The sequence below is a fragment of the Carassius carassius genome, chromosome 49 (genome assembly GCF_963082965.1).
Source record: "Carassius carassius chromosome 49, fCarCar2.1, whole genome shotgun sequence".
Taxonomy (NCBI): domain Eukaryota; kingdom Metazoa; phylum Chordata; class Actinopteri; order Cypriniformes; family Cyprinidae; genus Carassius; species Carassius carassius.
The window spans coordinates 19,325,305-19,344,176 of NC_081803.1; the positions used below are offsets into that span (position 1 = coordinate 19,325,305).

General features: G+C 36.4%; 1 protein-coding gene across 2 annotated transcripts; it reads left to right on the forward strand.

Annotated features, from left to right (window-relative positions):
• The first annotated feature begins 779 nt into the window (after positions 1-779).
• On the forward strand, positions 780-10,947 carry LOC132132420 (ras GTPase-activating protein 1-like). 2 transcript variants are annotated; one of them, XM_059544786.1, is made up of 26 exons: positions 780-886; positions 1,288-1,953; positions 3,108-3,260; positions 3,384-3,519; positions 3,606-3,676; positions 4,072-4,189; positions 4,296-4,327; positions 4,459-4,511; positions 4,592-4,742; positions 4,834-4,912; positions 4,998-5,121; positions 5,207-5,363; positions 5,457-5,544; positions 6,175-6,255; positions 6,330-6,487; positions 6,566-6,642; positions 6,724-6,896; positions 8,060-8,219; positions 8,293-8,435; positions 8,907-9,022; positions 9,124-9,210; positions 9,403-9,470; positions 9,612-9,700; positions 9,800-9,877; positions 10,376-10,510; positions 10,596-10,947. In XM_059544786.1, the coding sequence occupies exons 2-26, from the start codon at positions 1,466-1,468 to the stop codon at positions 10,677-10,679; spliced, it is 3,099 nt and encodes a 1,032-aa protein (XP_059400769.1). In that variant the 5' UTR covers positions 780-886; positions 1,288-1,465; the 3' UTR covers positions 10,680-10,947. The 2 variants fall into 2 exon arrangements, with proteins under 2 accessions (XP_059400769.1, XP_059400768.1); XM_059544785.1 differs by lacking the exon at positions 780-886 and adding an exon at positions 910-1,195.
• The last annotated feature ends 7,925 nt before the right edge of the window (positions 10,948-18,872 follow it).

Here is an 18,872-nt window from a genome sequence, read left to right on the forward strand (position 1 = left end):
TTTAACCCTATATAATATGCATATTTACCATAAATTGCCTCTAATATTATAACTTGTTACAAAAACATAGAAATAAAACATAAAAATGTCATATTTTAATATCATATATAGAATTATTGTTACCTCAGCTTACTAAATCTATTTCGCATAAATTGCCTCTAATACTATGTAAAACGGCTTTTTTGATTATCCATGTATAATTATACTCATCATTATTGTTTAAAAACGTATAAAGTTGTAATAAAACCGAGAAAACCGTTTCTAGAAAACATAAAACACACACACACGCACACACACACACACACACACACATATATATATATATATATATATATATATATATATATATATATATATATATATATTACATAATTTCTATTGTTAATTTTACCTCAGTATACTGCTGTGGTATTTCACATAAAATGCCTATAATAGCCATACTAAGACTGCTATTATGATTATTATCCGTGTCATCTTTAATGGTTAAAAACGAAGGCTATAAAATTTGTTTCTGGAGAATAAATAACATAGAAAACATAAAATTTTCATATTTTAACATTTTTATTATTATTGTTACTTCAGTAGGCAACTGTACATATATTTTATACAAGATGGATCCGGTGTGTTTACAAATAAATTGAATTAGTTGAAAACCCCATATCCATAATATGTAGCAAAAATAACTTTAGGTGACTATGGCATTTTGGGAGAAACTTGTTACCATGGTAGATTTTGCGAAGGGTGGCAAGGCGCGGGCACGAGCAAGCGCCTTACAGGCAGTCGGGAGCGCGGCGGGCGGGTTCACGCGAGGTGGGAGTGTTTGAGGGGCGCAAAGGCTCAGTGCGCGAGGCTTCACAACACAACTCTCAACATGAAACTAGCCAAAGTGAGTGAAACAAAAGTAACGCAAAATTTCCTTGACATCATCTTTAACTTCTCTTCCCCACTTATTAACACTCATACCTCACTGTAAATAAGCCTAAAAGCTCAACTAACCTCAAACGCTGGACTTTTGTGGTGTCAACCCTGGCCAGAACCAAACTAAGCTAACGAGCTAACGCACATAGCCGTCATTCGAATGCAGATTTAATTTTATGCTGTTTTTGTTTAGTCTTATTCTATCTGCAAATGTAGCTCCTCATAAAAGATTTGATGTTTATTCCCTGTTAAATAAGATTATGTTGTGATTACAAAGGTAAAAATTCGCTTACATCGTGTAAACAATGGTATTTCTAAGGCATATTACAGTATATGAGTTTTTCTAACTGTGTCCTTTCTTATTTTCAGATTAGGAGAAAATCAAACAGTGAAAACCTGAAGCTACCTGTACTGTGTTAGACCCAAACCACCACACTGAATTAAGAGAAAACTCTCCTAAAAGAGAATAAAGCTGCAGTTTTGTGTTTCAGGAGGGGAAACCCTCCTGAACTTTGTCAGCTTTCATTGTCAGCTTCCCAGGGTGACAATGATGGCAACCCAGGGTGGCGGCGAGGAGCCTGATCCCTTTTCAGTGGTGACCCGGATGGCTGGGGCAGAAGGAGACAGCACCACCCATTTACCAGCCTGTTGTGGTCAGGGGATACAGATCTCAGACCTATGCTCAGCTTTGTCCGTCCATACCACTGTTTTACCACCTAAACAGCCTCCTGGGGCCACATATTCTGTATTTGGGAAGGATCCGAGACCTGAAACAGTCATGTTGGCCTCAACGGAAGGTGCTATTGGTGTTGGACATGTTATATTGGGGTCTTTTCCAGGAGTTGGGATGGGGATGTCAGATCCTCCAAATGCTATTGGCCGGATACCATCCGCATTGCTGAGTCCCGAGGTTTGCCTGCCAGCCACTTCGAGTCTTCCGCTGGGCATCATTGAAGAAGGCGATGCTGTGGATGTGCAGGAAATCGGGGAGGATGAGGAAGTTTTTTTAAGCCTCACTGCGCCGCCTCCTAATCAGTGAGTCGGTGTAATATGACATTTTGCATCCCATGAGTGTTTAAAGTGAAAGTGACGTGATGGTGACCCATACTCAGAATTTGTGCTCTGCATTTAAACCATCCAAAGTGCACACACACAGAGCAGTGAACACACACCCGGAGCAGTGGGCAGCCATTTATGCTGCGGCGCCCGAGGAGCAGTTTGGGGTTCAGTGTCTTGCTCAAGGGCACCTAAGTCATGGTATTGCCGGCCCGAGACTCGAACCCACAACCCTAGGGTTAGGAGTCAAACTCTCTAACCACTAGGCCACAACTTCCCCCAAAGAGATAGTTCAAGAGATAGTTCACCCCCACAAAAAATAAATAAACTGTCTCACCCTCAGGCCATCTAAGATGTGAATGAGTTCATCAGAACAGATTTGGAGAAATGTCACATTACATCACTCGCTCAGCAATGGATCCTCTGCAGTGAATGGGTGCGGTCAGAATGAGAGTCCAAACAGCTGATAAAAACATCACAATAATCCACTCCACACCACTCGTCCATCAACTAATGTCTCGTGAAGTGAAAAGCTGAGTGTTTGTAAGAAACAAATCCATCATAAAGCTGTTTTAATTTTTTGACTGTTGCTTCTTTCCATAATCCATAATAATGTTTCCTCCAAAAGTTCATCCTCTGTTGTCATCTCACATCAATATCCATTTACATATTTGTTTAAAACTATTTAGGATTGTTTCCACTTGTAAAACGGTGCTGGATCTGTGCATATTTCTCTCATGATTGCGACAAGATTACTTTTTCATTATAGAAGCAATAGAAACAATTGTTTGAAGTTAAAAAACATCTTGATGGATTTATTTCTCACAAACACACAATTTTAATTGATGAACTGGAGTGTGTGGAATACTTGTGAATTGTATTTGATGTTTTTAGCAGCTGTTTAGACTCTCATTCTGACGGCACCCATTCATTGCAGAGGATCATTTGGTGAGTGAGTGATGTAATCAAATTTCATCAAATCTGTTCAGATGAAACAAACTCATCTACATCTTGGATGGTCTGAGGGTGAGTAAATGTTAGTTTTTGGGTGAACTATTACTTTTCCTTTGAACTGTGATGAAAATAGTAAAAGATGATTTGGCGAGTACATAATAGAGTTTGTAACTCTACAGGTGGTATCACGGGAAGCTGGACCGAATGATCGCAGAGGAGCGTTTGCTTCAGGCCAGGACGGCTGGCAGCTACCTTATCAGGGAGAGTGACCGCCGACCCGGCTCCTTTGTGTTGTCTTTCCTTAGCATGACCAACACAGTCAGCCATTTCAGGTGTTTGTTTGTTATCTTTCTCCGCAGCTTCAGAAATCTTTATTTGCTTTCATTTCAATCTAAAAGGTTTTGTGCCTAGATAATGGAGATGATGTCTGTGACCTGAGTAATGAATGTTTACAGGATCATCGCCATGTGTGGAGACTACTACATTGGAGGCCGTCGTTTCTCCTCTCTGTCGGATCTGATTGGTTATTACAGTTACAAGTCCTGTCTGCTGAAAGGAGAGAAGCTGATATCACCAGTCGCCCCTCCAGAGGTAGACATAGAAATGAAAACATTTTGTATTATTTATAAACCTAAATAATTTCACAATATATAAAAAACAATGTTTTGTTTTGTAAGCCTGTTGAAGACCGCAGGAGGGTGCGAGCAATTCTCCCATACACCAAAGTGCCTGAAACTGATGAGATCAGGTCATTTGATTTTATTATATCTTATTTTCAAATAAATGTGTAAAGTTTGGGGTAAGCAAGATTTTTTTTAAAGAAATTAGGAAACTTTATGTTGATCAAAAGTGACAGTATAGAGATTTACAACATTATAAAAGGTTTATGTTTCAAATGAATGCTGTTTTTTTTAACTTCCTATTCATAAAAGAATCCTGAAAAACAATGTATCGTGGTTTACACAAAAAGATTAAGCAGCACAGCAGTTTTTTTCTATTGATAGTAAGAACCTTCAGCGTATTAGAATGACTTCTGAAGGTGACATGCAAGTAATGATGCTGAAAATTCAGCATCGTCATCACAGGAAAAAATTACATTTTAAAGTATATTCAGAAACTTAATTAGACTTCTTTTGCTCACAGTTTCTTCAAAGGCGATACATTTATAGTTCATAATGAACTGGAGGACGGCTGGTTGTGGGTGACAAATGTCCGAACAGATGAGCAGGGTCTTATAGTCCAAGACCTGGTGAAGGAAGTGGTGAGTAGAAACACTGTTTAGATTAAAAAATGTACGTGTTCTTAACTGGAGGAATATGTATATGTAAAGTATTATGACAGGGTATCTTATATCATCACATTCACAGGGGCGTGAAGAAGACCCACACGAGGGGAAAGCGTGAGTTTGATTATTTAGTGTTAGTTTCCAGTAGTAGTACAAACTATGTACTGCATAAACGTAATAAAAATATGTGATTATATTCATGCCACATCTCTTATGATCTGCTCAACATCTTCTGTCTGTTTCAGCTGGTTTCATGGCAAGATCAGCAAGAAAGAGGCTTACAACCTGCTGATGACAGGTCAGTCAGAGAAAAAATGTTTAAAAGCAATAAATCGCAAAGGGTTACACCTGCTTAACTCCTGTAATTGCTCGCCCCAGTTGGGCAGGTGGGCAGTTTTTTAGTGCGCCCATCTGACAGCACACCTGGGGACTATTCGTTGTACTTCCGCACCACTGAGACCAGAAAGCGCTTCAAAATCAGCCCCACACCCAGAAACCAGTTTATGATGGGAGGCCGTTACTACAACAGGTAAATGCAATTTTTGAGCATTTTATGTCTTTTGGAATGTATAAAAATTCCATGACGTATTGCCTGTGTTTTTTTGTTTTTGTGTGTACAGTATTGATGACATCATTGAACACTACAGAAAGGAGCAGATAGTTGAGGGCCACAACCTCAAAGATGCTCTATCCGTCCAAGTATGTGCAACAGCCACTTGTTGAAAACTGATTCATTTTATTGATGTTATTGCGTGAAATGATCTGAAATGTGTGACTTCATCAGCACCAGGAGCAGGTGCTTACTGACACCATCGAAGGTAAAGAAATCTACAACACCATCCGTAGAAAGACAAAGGATGCTTTCTATAAAAACATTGTGAAGAAAGGATATGTCCTGTTCAATAAAGGTATTGCTAACATTTCAGCGTAATTTTCCATTGAAGGCGTTATCAAAATAATTTGACTTAGATATTTTTCTTGTGGCTCTTACAGGAAAAGGAAAAAGATGGAAAAATCTGTATTTCATCCTTGAAGGGAATGATTCCCAGCTGATTTACTTTGAGAGTGAGAAACGAGCAACTAAACCAAAGGGTTTAATCGACTTGAGTGTGTGTTCTGTGTACGAGGTCCATGACAGCATGTTTGGCAGGTTTGTTTCTCACTGTGTTATGCACTGATAATAGTAGATAATAACTTTAGGTTTGATTCAAATAAATGTAGGTATTTTGGGGTTTTTCTGCAGGCCAAACTGTTTCCAGATAGTTGTACAGCACTTTAGCGAGGAGCAGTGTTTCTTTTACTTTGCTGGAGAGACCCCAGAACAAGCTCAGGTACCGGTGCCTTCATTAGCAATACTGGCAAATACACTTTCATCAGAGTCACACTGTGTTCAAGTGTTGAATGATATTTCATATAAGAGCTCTTTATACATTTATTTTCATCAAACAATCCTAAAAATGTAATATGTAAAGATGCTAAGTAGCACAACTGTTTTCAACTTTGATGAAAATATTTAATGTTTCTTGAGCAGCAAATCAGCATATCAGAATGATTTCGGAAGGGTCATGTGACACTGAAGACTGGAGGAATGATGCTGAAAATTCAGCTTTGTCATCATAGGAATAAATTATATTTTTAAAATATATTAACATAGAAAGCAGTTCTTTTGAATTGTGTGAATATTTCGTAATATTACTTTCACTACGGTAATTTCATTCATTATGGTCGAGCATAAGAGACGACTTTGAAAAATAGAAAAATATCTTACTGAAACCCAAACATTTGAACTGAAGTGCATATATATTAAAATGAGATATTTAGAAATAATCTTTTTGGCTGTAATATTGTCATTTTGCAGCAGTGAAGATGGAAAAAAATGTTTTGGTTGCACTGTAGAACACTGTGAATATAATTCTGTTCAGTTTATTCATGCTCACTTCTTACACACTTCAACTGCATAGGACTGGATGAAATGTCTGCAAACCTTTTGTAATAACCTTAGGAAACCCATCCAGCCCTGCTCAAACAAACGCCTGCGTCAGGTAAACACTCAGTTACTTCCTGTTGTCTCATGTCATATGAATTACAGCAGTGTTACTCAGATGTGTCTTTACAGGTCAGCAGTTTATTTCTCAATGTTGAGGAGGCTCACACACTTCCCAGTAAACATTTCACAAATGCCTACTGCAACATTTACCTGAACAGCATTCAAGTAGCAAAGACCCATCCGCGGGAGGGCCAGAACCCTGTGTGGACAGAAGAGTTTATTTTCGAGTAAGCCGCCTCCTCAGATATTGATATTAATTGTATAAAATTGAAAGTTTTTATTAATGTTTCCCAAAATTCCTGCAGTGACTTGTCCAGCGAAATCAACAGGTTTGAGATCAGCCTGAGCAACAAGACGAAAAAAAGCAAAGAGAATGATATTTGTACGTTCCTTCTTATTACTTCATGCTCAGACTTTTCAAACTGTTTTTGTATGAGGAATGACATGCGCTCTTCTCCCGCAGTGTTCATGTGCTGTCCTCTGTGTCAGCTAAAAAGGGGTCAGATGATTGACGAGTGGTTTCCCCTGAGTTCCCACGTGCCTCTGAAGAACATGGCACCTAGTTCACTCCGCCTGAGAGTGCGCTACTCTGTGGAGAAGATCATGCCCGTGGAAGTGTACAATGAGTTAAAAGAGGTGGGATTTCATTGGGAACATACATGAGCTGATATATGAAAAGGGTCAACATTTAACTAAACCCTAGTAACTGGACTAGAAATTACAACATATCGCATTTCAGTCACAATATAAAAACATTAGTCTAACCCCTGAAAAAACGCTGATTCAAGGAACTGAGGAATCAATGCAATGTTGCAACAAAAATTCAGCATATTGAGATATTATTGATTATTCAGTGCAAGTTTTTTTTTTGACAATTTTCATGTGAACAATTTAATAGCTGGTTATATGGTTTCTAAGTCGATCACTTAGAAAAGCATTAGCACACTTCTATCTGAAAAAAAAAATCCAATTATATCCTAAAGTCAAGGCACTATATAATTTCCCACAGAATTTCCCTTAGAAATTTGTCACATTATTATGAAAGCCTGTTTCTGCCATGGAATAAAAAAGATAGGTAAAAGAAAGGTAATTCAGACTTTTTTCTCACAATTAAAAAAAAAAAAAAACCTACTTGCAGAATACTGTATAAACCCAGAACTGCAAGTTGACATCATTGCGAAACATAAAATTGCATTTGCATTTGAGGAAAAAATGTCATTTGTAATTTCTTTTTAGAAAAAAGCCACAGTTACCTTTTTTATTTTTGTATTGTGTGGTGTAAACCAAAAAATGTCACACTTGCAAGATGAAAACTCAGAATTCATTGCAATTTTGAGAATTCTGAAAATACAGAGTAATGACCAGTGAGAAATATTTTTGGCAGTTGCGAGCATTGATATTTTAGTGTATGTTTTGTTATTTTATATATTTTTATGGTTTTAGAATTTTATTTTTATATTTTCAGCCTGCATTTGAATTTTAGTAATATTTTTTGTGTTGTCATTTTTTTAAATGTTGAATTCCTTTTATTTCAGCTTTAGTTTTAGTTTAGTCTTAAGTTTTTATTTATTTCCAGTTGATAATTTTAGTGCTTTAATTTTTGTTAGCTGTCAAGGTAACCTTTCAAATTTTTGTTTAAGTATTACTTTTCATTTCATTTCAGCTGTATTTCAGTTAACAAAACCTTTTCAAGAGTTTTAGTTAACAGTAATAACCTTGGTAGAGACAAAACTTATTAGTAATTAGTTTACATTAGAACTAGCAACTCATTCCAGCATATATTATTTGATCATTTCCAGCTGGTTCTGCTGAAGGAGTTGCATGTGATCAGTGCTTTGGCCCACGTGTGTGGACAGAACCGTACTCTCCTGGCCAGCGTTCTGCTCAGGATATTCAGGCACGAGAACCTGGAGGCCCAGCTGCTCCGAGAGCTCAATGACCGTGAGATCAGCGCTGAAGGTACTTCTTTTATTCCTCGTTATGCTGCATGGCTGAATTTGTTAGAATTATTCAGAGTTGTTTGTTTTTCCAGATGAAGCTACGACTCTTTTTCGTGCCACCACTCTGGCCAGTACTCTGATGGAGCAGTACATGAAGGCCACGGCCACTCCGTTCGTTCACCATGCTCTTAAAGACACCATCCTCAAGATCATGGAGTCTAGACAGTCCTGTGAGGTATTGCTTAGAATCATTTATGTAAACTAAAATGTAATATGCATGATAATGTTTGAAGGCAACATATCCTTCTCTACTGAAAATGCTAGTTCAAATTAAAAAGTAATGTTACTTTTTTCCCATGCACTTTTGAGAAAAAAGTGTTTTTATTCTGTCGTGGAATAAAAAAAATTATAATTGCTAGTTTAATTATTAGGATTAATTATTACATTAGAATAAATTTTATTTAATTAAATATTACCATCATCTCTTTATTTATTAAACAGAATCTTTAAAACTTTAATATCTAAACGACCTATAATGACTGATAAACCTGTTTGCATGTCAAATTATGCAACTGATAGGCTTCAAAAATGAATGAACCATTTTTGGATCTGATGTGTTGTAGTCTAGTCATGTAGATTGGTCATTTGTGAATGTTCACTATCATTTTATGCCTGGTAAACATACTTTGTTTCCACTGTAAATTAGCTCAATCCCTCTAAAATGGAGAAGAATGAGGATGTGAATGTAAATCTCACTCATCTCCTGAGCATTGGGTCCGAGCTGGTGGAAAAAATATTCATGGCTGCTGAAATCCTCCCTCTGTGAGTCACGGACATGACTTAAGGACTACTGCTAATAAATCAGAACAATGGTATAATGTGAGAAAATAACATTTTGTACATATTGATGATTTTTTTTGCAGGACTCTCAGGTTCATTTATGGGTGTTTACAGAAAGCTGTACAGCAGAAGTGGCCCAGAAATACAACCATGAGAACTAGAGTTGTAAGGTATGGAAATTTCTGTTTTATTGGAGGAAATTTTGGACTTTTATTTTTAGAATTAAATATGGAAAGTAAATAAAAAAAATAAATAAAATTGTTCATTTCATTAAATACTATTTCAACAAGTATATAATGTAGTATTATTATAATAATAATTAATATTTACATATAAAAAAAAAAGTTTTCTGTCTCTTCCAGTGGATTTGTCTTCCTCAGATTGATCTGTCCTGCTATTGTCAACCCAAGAATTTTTAACATCATTGCTGGTGAGTGTAGATGAAAAAAACAATTGTGAGCCAATTGAATTTTATTATTATTATTATTTTTTTTTTAAAGAAACATCACCAACATTTTTGGCAAGTTATAAATGAATGAACGTAAAAAAAAATAACATACTATCTCTGCAGACCCACCTTCCCCTATCGCATCCCGGACACTCACCTTAGTGGCCAAAGCAGTCCAGAATCTGGCCAACCTGGTGGAATTTGGGGCCAAAGTAAAACAAACACTTAAAATGGATTTTAATACATTTTTTAGACTTTCCATGTTCCATAATTGTTGCTTTTATCAAATACTTAATTTTGTCCCATCTCAGGAGCCGTACATGGAAGGAGTAAATCCATTTATCAAGAGCAACAAACACAGAATGATCAAATTTTTGGATGAACTTGGGGTTTGTCAACTTCTCTAAAACATCTCGTTTTACTGCAAATGTTGCTGAAAATAATGTGGAATAGGATTAACATGGAAACAATTATTTCTATTGAATTGTGCAAATAATTACAAAGAAATATCAAGTAACATTGAATTAAACAAGACATTTTTGAAGTACAAAGACTGATATTGTATTTTCTTGTTTTGAATATTTGTATTTTATTTACAACTTCAAAAATATATATTTTTTACAGTGTAACTTACGGAGGGAACGAAATAGTAATGGTGTGCACATTTTAGCCTACCTTTTTCCTGCATGCCGTGTGCGGGGCTCCGTAGTAACTCAGTCTTGTAAGAAATAAATTTGATGTCCTCCAGGGGGCACAATTGCTCCAGGGTCCACATTTATCGACATGGAAATACTCAAGCACATTAACCACAATGATTAAGTCATATTCATGTGCCTTGTGGCATATGTCTAGTGTGTCTTTACTGTTTGTGTACATTTGCTCTTCAGAACATCCCAGAGCTGCCTGAACCCACAGAGCACTTTAACACTGACCTGGCCCGTGACCTCGCTGCCCTTCATCAGCTCTGTGTCACACACTTAGATGAGCTGAGGATGCTCAGTAATGAGAGGGGCGCGCAGCAGGTACCATTAACTTCGGACATGTTTTATGATGATAACCAGTATTTATGGTTTCATGTTGTGTGAAATTGTTCTGTTTCTCTCACAGCACATCTTGAAAAAACTCTTGGCAGTCACTGAACTTCTGCAGCAGACCCAAACTCAGTATGCAGTGACCAACAGCAGCCGATAGACTGCACACTTTAAAAGCTTTTACATGTCTGTTTTGTGACATTATAAACCAATTTTAATTATAGATGTTACATTAGACAGACAAGGCAGAGAGTGAATGTTTATCTGCACTACCTTATTTAAAGGATGTGTTTTCATGAGAAAAAATATGAAGAGAAATGTTCCACCATTGTCATAAAAAGAACAGTGATGTTATCCAGGTGACAGAAGTGATGTTGTCTAGGTTCATAACAACTGTTTGCGTTCTGCAATGTCATACACTATTACAGTTTCTTCTCTAAAAACAAACTAAAACCACATATTACTGAAAAATCTGTGATGCTTGACAAGTGTAGAAGGAAAAAACATATAAACTAACCGAAGCTGCCAAAATAAGCCTAAAAAGACCAAATATACTTTAGGAATTTACACTGATCAAGAGAAAAACATTCTTTATATCTGATTTTATATGTCTGTCCGATATAAGAGCTACCAAGAAGTGCAAAAAATAAGGTATTTTGTATCAAAACTATTTTCATACTTGGAATCACAGAATTGAAAATAATGCTTTTTGCTTTTGAATTTTTCTAAAAAGATTTCCTGACAATATGCATAAAGATGGGAGTGAAATTACACTATCGGGTATATCATGCACTCATTTAATGCAATCTTGTAAAAATTCTGTTCAAAAATGAATTTATTAAAAAAAAAAAAAGTTTTTATAAAGTTAGGGTTAATTTTACCTCTAGATGGCACTATTGTACTTCATTCACCGCAATCAATGATTGTCGAAAATAATTCCTCTGTGCCTTACAATGAAACTCAAAGCTGTGCCGTGTTAATAATTTTATAAAAAGGTCACTATAGAATATAATCACTTAATTGAAATATAAAATACAAGCAAATGTAAAAAAAAAAAAAAACAGAAAAAAACGCTGATTTTACAATCCTTCCTCTAGTTAACGTTTACACATACATTAGCGCTGCGCAGTGATACACGGAAAAGGGCTATTTTTCGTTCAGGTGGTTTAACGTGACTGATCTGATTTAATAACATTGTTAGCTGTATACAAACGCATGTATTAACATACACTTCTATAAAGTTATTTTACGTTCAGTAATCACGATATTTATTCGCGTTCAAACCGACAGGCCCTGCGTTAGCAGCCTTGCAGCTCCGCAGGACTCTGGTGGAGTGATTTAGTTGTCCTGCGACGAGGCACAATAGAGATTACAAGCATCCCACCGACAGCACAGTTGGTCAGCAGAAGGGACTCTATGCTTCGTAATCCTGCCTCAGTTTTCTCTTTATTTTCATCTTTCAAAGGGCCCAAATTGAGCCCAGCAGGTTTGAGTAAAGAGACCTGAAAGAACGCCTTCGTACTAATATTTCAGCCAGAGAACAGACGATTAACATTCACATTTTCCAAGCAATGTCAGCACAACTAAAATCAACACAAGATCAAATGAAAATATAAATTACAAAATAGTATAAGATTTCAAAATTTTCCATTGGTTAGGAAGGTAAGTTGATAATGTAGATGATAACTGTATGCATTTACACCCAATGTGTGTCTTCAGTCGGAATAAAAAACTGCAGTGAAGAAATTTTTACCAATAACTATTATGATTGATGGAATGTGGAAATGCAGCATGTCTATAAATATCTTTAGCCCATGACCTCGTGCCCAGTGGAGTTCATATGTCAGGCCCCGTGCCCTTAACCACTCTACTGGTTTTATGAACTAAAGAAAGACAAGGTCTATTTTCAATTATGGGTTTCGGCCCCTCTGACACGAACCATTTAACCCCTGACCTCCTTTAGAGCAGCCGGACTGCCTTCCGCTGGGCCGAGCGTTACTGCCACCTTGTAATCCATACGCTCCGAATGACCAAAGTACCACGAGCAGCTGCCCTCTCACTCCACGTGCTAACAACCTGCCTAATCCATTGAAATCAAAACCAACAGACCTGCCCTCCACTTCAGGGGACTAGTCATTGAACCCTGTCTGAGTTTACAACGTCCTGCTGACTGCCTGCGTTTTTCACAAAGGACTACAGAACTGACTTAATTACGGACTGTTTGTTCTATTAAAGAAAAAAAAAATGTTTTATCATAGTATGTTGACACGTCAAATTGGTAAATACACATACAAACATTTTTAAGTAACATTCTCCGTGAGCAATTTAAATGTGATAATTGGTGGTCAAAATTGATGAATCTTGGGTAAAGCATTGCATTGCGGTTAATTTTGTGAGCACACTTCCACAAGAAATGGAATTACTAAACAGGATTTTAGGGCTCTGGGAACATAATGGTGACACTGACATCAGCCATTCATTTGTTATTCAATGCATAATTATTGCTCACAGATGGTTTTAACATTATGTTCAAATTTGCATTTTAGGGAGACAGCTATGGGGGACACTCGTTTCCCACAGTCACACACTTATTGTCTGTAATTCTTGCTGACATTAAACATTTTTTGAATTCTATTTAGCAAATTATTTACATTTTCAATTCTGTGACTTAGCTTAGTTTTGCAATTAATTAATCATGCATTCAATTTTGCATGAAAACAATATATTAATTATATATATATATATATATATATATATATATATATATATATATATATATATATATATAATTATTATTATTTACTCTTTTTTTATATAAATTCTTTAAGAAAATAAATATGCACATAGTTCAAAACTGGATTTCCACAAAAAAAAAAAAAAAATATATATATATATATATATATATATATATATATATATATATATATATACCAAATATTGTATTATACCAAAGCATTGAAAATGTTTTCAAATAAATGTGCACATGTTTAAAAAATAATGTTTTTTTTTATCTTTTTTTGGAATGGGTTAAACACTTAGTTGATTACAGAAAATATCTTTGACTAGCAGTCACTTTTTAAAATATTTGTATTACAGTTGTGTTCTTTTATGCTTGTTGTGGTTTGTTTTTAATTGCTGTTAACAGGAACAGATTATTTGACATGTGTCGTGGTCAAGAACAAGGCCGGACGGTCAGCAGGTCAAACCGATAGTTGACCGAGTGGATTTCAGTGTATCTCTGTGAGCTGTGGTCACTTCACTTTTGTGTTCTACTGATGCCCTCAAATGAAGACACTCACCAGACCTCACTTGACCTGCTTCATTGTCCGTCCATAGGGACATGCCAAAAGCATGTTGTCCTGGGGTCAGAGGGGAAGTGGACGACACACATTTATAGGCCCCTGTAGACTTATATGACATTAAATGATTGGTACTTGGTAATTTACTTTAGTTTGAACATTAAACCATGACTCAAAGACATTTTTAAATGTCTTTAAATCTTTACATTTTAACATTTATAAGAGTAAATCTAAAAATGATCATAGTGTGTATGTGTGTGTACAGTATGTTTGTGTGTTAGCAACTGTGACAGCAACAGAAACAGTCCCTGAATGATGAATATAGATGTAAAAGAAAGGCTTTGTCTCAAACCAGTCCTGTTGCAATGAAGCATTGTCACTGGCTGACCTTTTGGGTCAGTGTGAACTCTCCCACTACCAGGAAGCTGACGGACCACATTTTCCCACGCGTTGTAAAACTCTTTGTCCTATGCAGAGATCTGCCATTAACGTTTGAACCTTCCCTTTTTGGCTGCTGCAGTCAGCCACTGGGTCGCAGGGCGTCTCCCCGGTACGTTAGATAAAACCTCACCAATAGCTCCCTTAAAACGTGGATAATAAGGATCAGCTAAGCTAACTGTGACAGCATGGGCCAATTTTCTGGCATGCTGAGTCTGTAAGGGGTTTTTCTGGAACACACGACCGGAGCCTAGGAGTTTTCAAAGGAGTGTTTGTGTGAGAGGGAATGACACACAGAGTTCAGAGCGAGAGTTTGAAAAAAATAATAGATAGATAGATAGAATGAACGACAGACTAAAAGTGATAAAAAATTATAGAGAAATGATAAAACAGATTTAAACAGCTTTTTCAAGGCTTCAGCAGAACATAATGGCGGAAGTGGAGTCTCTCAGACAGACTGTGTGAGAGAAAGCTGGATGCTGCCATGCAAACCCCAATAATGCTAATCACCCTCAGGCTCAGGGTGCTAATGGAAGACCTAGCTCGTTAGCCGAGCGCTAATTAGTGTGCGTGCCGTGGTCCGTGAATCACGGTGTGATGTGAATGTCTAATGTGCGAAGCCTAGGCCTTTTTAAAGCCTCTTTACATTTGGCTAATGCATTAGAAATCTGTGTAACGCGCTCTCTTGTACACACATTAGTACAGTTTGCGAGCTTTTTCCTGCTTCTTTGTCCTTGTCGGGTGAGACGAGAGGCCAGCGTATTAATTTCCAAAGACTGCTTTTATACCTCCAACCGTACCTTGTCCAGATCATGCCAGGACTCACGCTGTGTGATGCCAGACAGGGAAAGATAGTTTTTGCCCTCGTACCCTGGCAACTGTCCTCAAAGACAGCAGGTCGATGGCTACAGACTCTCCTTTCCCGGGTTAAGGCTGAGCTGGAGCCCAGACGTGCCTCTGATAAATGAGGCCTGGGTGAAATAAGCAGGCCCTTGATGTTTGAAATAAATCTGACAGGCTTTTCTGGTAAAGTCCCAGCCTGGTTTCATCTGGCTCTGCCGTCAGCTCGTTTTGTTAGGTCTATATATTATGACAGTTGCACCATGGCTGCTGATGTTATGATTTACAATCATGGATTGTGTCCGAAGTAAAACATCCAGGTAATCCTATGAATTTGTGTTGAATTTGAACTTCTTTTAATTTCTGCACATGAGTCATGTTTCACTACAATTCAAAAGTTTGAGGTCAGTAAGATTTTAATACTCTTATTCAGCAAGAATGCAAACTGACCAAAAGTGACAGTAAAGACTTCAGAATTGTTACAAATTATTTATATTTTTAAATAAATGCTGTCCTTTTGAATTTCTATCAATCAAAGAATCCGGGGGGGGGGATTTGGGTTGGAGATAAAAAAATTAAACCTCCCAATTTACAACACAATTAAAAAGAAATGTTTCTTGAGAATCCAGTCAGATTTCAAATGGATCATATGACAATGAAGAATGGAGTAATGATGCTGAAAATTCAGCTTTGATCACAGGAATGAATTATATTTGAAAATATATAAAAAAATTCATTTAAATTGTAAAATATTTCACAATTCTACTGTATTATTGATTAAATAAATGGAGCCTTGGTCAACATAAGAGACTTCTTTTAAAAACATATAAAAACCTGACAGACTCCAAATTTATGATTGATGTACATGATCTCAATGAACGGTTCTCAACTGAACAGCAGAGAAAAAAAAAACAGAATAAACTAATTATCATATCATACATAATTAGGACAGAACTATATGATTATCCTTTTTTGCTGCTGACAGCAAAGGCTGTGCGTTCATTCAAACCATGAAGAAAAGTTTGCAGAGCAAAAGAAAATTCGGTATCACTATTTTGAAGTGTACATATTACTTACTCTAACAATTAAGTATGCATAATTACATGCAAGTAACCCTAAGCCAAACCCAAATCCTAACCCTAACCATGTAATAAGTACATGTAGTTAATTAATATTACTCAGTACTTACATGTATAATTAAAGACACCTTAAAATAAAGTGTAATGGAAAATTCAACCCAGACTGCCTTAAATACCAGTTCATATGCAACATTCCAAGCACATTGTGTTTCGTGAAGTGAGCTATCGACCACTGAGAGCATGAAACTATTAATCAAGAGACATTTAGAGAATACAATTCAATGGTATTGAATAAATTCTGGTCTGTTGAGTTCACACTAATATTAATAAATGCAGATATTTGACTTGAATAACATTTGCTCACTTTTGTACAATAAAAAATGTCAGTGTTTTGTGTTGGGTCCCCACTTTATGTCGGAAGCAGTGCTGTAGATGTTGCTGCAGTGATTACTGGGTGCAGGAGAGGGTCGGCTCGCCTCTCAGGACAGGCTGCTCTGAACAATTAGGTCTGTAGAGCTGCTGCAGAGGTCTTTTGTGAAGCAGCACTTTGAGTGAATGTGCACAAGCTGTCAGAAACCGCCCTCCGGATCCTGGGCTGTTACCTCCCGTGGGGAGATCAGTGACACCGGTTGCACACAGATTTCTGGGATAGGGCTTCAAATTCATCCCCGAAATCAAAGTTTAGGAAAGAAAAAAATTACTTGCAATGCGTAGATGCATTGGTAAAATACAGAGTAATTAAATACAGAATTGTTTAGCCATGCTTCAATTTAGTTGTTTCAAACTGGTTGGATTTACAGTGTCAGTGACACTTCATCATGCATTATACTGAAAAAAAAAAATCTTTCTCAGCATTTTTCAAGTACAAATATCTAAACACTCAAATCTAGATACATTCACCTGAGAAGCAAAATGACATAAGATTAGTCTTGTTTTCTGAAAAATATATAATAATTTTAGACTTTATGCTTAAAACAAGAAAAAAAGTTTTCTCTTTAAATTCGTTTTTTTCCTTACCCTATTTACACATGTTTGCCATTCATTTTAATACATTTTGTTTTCAGAAAACATGTCTTGTAAGTAATTTTGCTTTTGTAAGTAAACGTATCTTGATTTAAAACATTTAGATATTTACATATTTACATGTTAATGTAAATGTTAAAAAAATTAAACTGTAACTACAATTTAATTCAGTGATTGGCTTGAGATACACCAGATTTGAATATGCAAATGAGTGCTAGAGCAGAGTAGAAGATTTTCAGGGACAATTAAAAATTTTGCTAATTTCCCCCACACAAATTTCTCATTTGAGAAAATTTTGTATAATTTACATTTACATCTATTCATTCAGCAGACAATATTATCCAAAGTGACTTACAAATGAGAAACATCTCAAGCAATCGGTCATACAGCCAACAGTATTCATCAGTACACTATGTTAAGTATAATCAAGCTTGATACATATTATTTTTAAACATTTCAGTGACCACAGTTAATAAAGTTTTCTTTTGGCTGAGGAATAAGGGTGTTTTTTTTCATTAGGGTCACTGAAATATTTAATTCTATTACATTTTATAATTTTATTATACCAAAAGATTCATGCAAAACCTCAACAAATTGCGTCCTTGAAAATTTCCTATCTACATTTTTTTGTCATTGTATAGGTCTCACACTGCATGAGAATCTTAAATGCTTTTTTAATCTAATAAATTCTTGTTTTTTCCACTTAACAGATATAACATCAATGACACCAGATTATTGAAGCCTTTTTTTTCCCGATATAAAAGGCTCTGATTACACCATCACAACCTCTGTTCTTGTCTTCCAATACTCCTCACACCAAAAATAACCTGTTGTCTCCCATGTCACTTCCTCTGAGCGTCAAACACCCTAAGATGCTTGAGAGTGTGATCTAGATCACAGAGGTAATGGCAACGTCTCGATACATTAGGGGAGTTAAACGACTTGACTCTACTCATGGCTAATTGAAGGCTACAAATTATTTAGACACGTCTCCTCTCACTTCTTCAAGCACTCGTTCGCTCATCTGCCCTGTGTGACAGGACTTGTGCCAACATATCATGTAGATCTATCTTTGACATCACAAGAGTGCCGATATTAAGTGATTACTTTGTTCCAAACCATTTTGGTTGGCAGACAGTGCTGAGTAGATTACTTACACATACTAGCCTGTTACTGATAACAAATAACTTAATGAAAATTGTAGTCAATAATGTAATCTACAGTTGGTATAGAAAAGAATCACCCCTTTAAAAACAGGGGTGATTCTTTTGTTGCTTTGCAGCCTGAAATGAAGACTGACACAGTTTTTGTTTTATCCAGTATTTACTCAGTGCATCTTATAACATCCAAGAACCTGAATCAATAAGTTGGAAAAGGGATCAGCCAACTCCTAAAAATGACTTGTAAACTCAATCAGGTGTAGATTATAATCTTCTCAATGGCACACAAATCCATTTGACTTTCAACTGTGTTCAGCTGTGGTTATTTTCATCAGCTCAGAATGAAAAGAGCTTTCCTGGAGCATTTCAGTCCTTGGTTGTGCAACTGAAGCAAACAATCAACTATGGGTGGCAAGGCACTGTCAAAAGAACTCCGGGAGAAATTTGTGGACAGGAGATAGATGGAAAAAAAATCTTCAAAGGCTTTATCAATGTCTAGAAGCGTAGTGAAGTC

Coding starts and splice junctions, on each gene's coding strand:
- LOC132132420 (XM_059544786.1), top strand. CDS start 1,466: ATGATGGCAACCCAGGGTGGCGGCGAGGAGCCTGATCCCTTTTCAGTG. Junction 1,954..3,107: donor ACTGCGCCGCCTCCTAATCA/GTGAGTCGGTGT, acceptor GTAACTCTACAG/GTGGTATCACGGGAAGCTGG. Junction 3,520..3,605: donor CACCAGTCGCCCCTCCAGAG/GTAGACATAGAA, acceptor TTGTTTTGTAAG/CCTGTTGAAGACCGCAGGAG.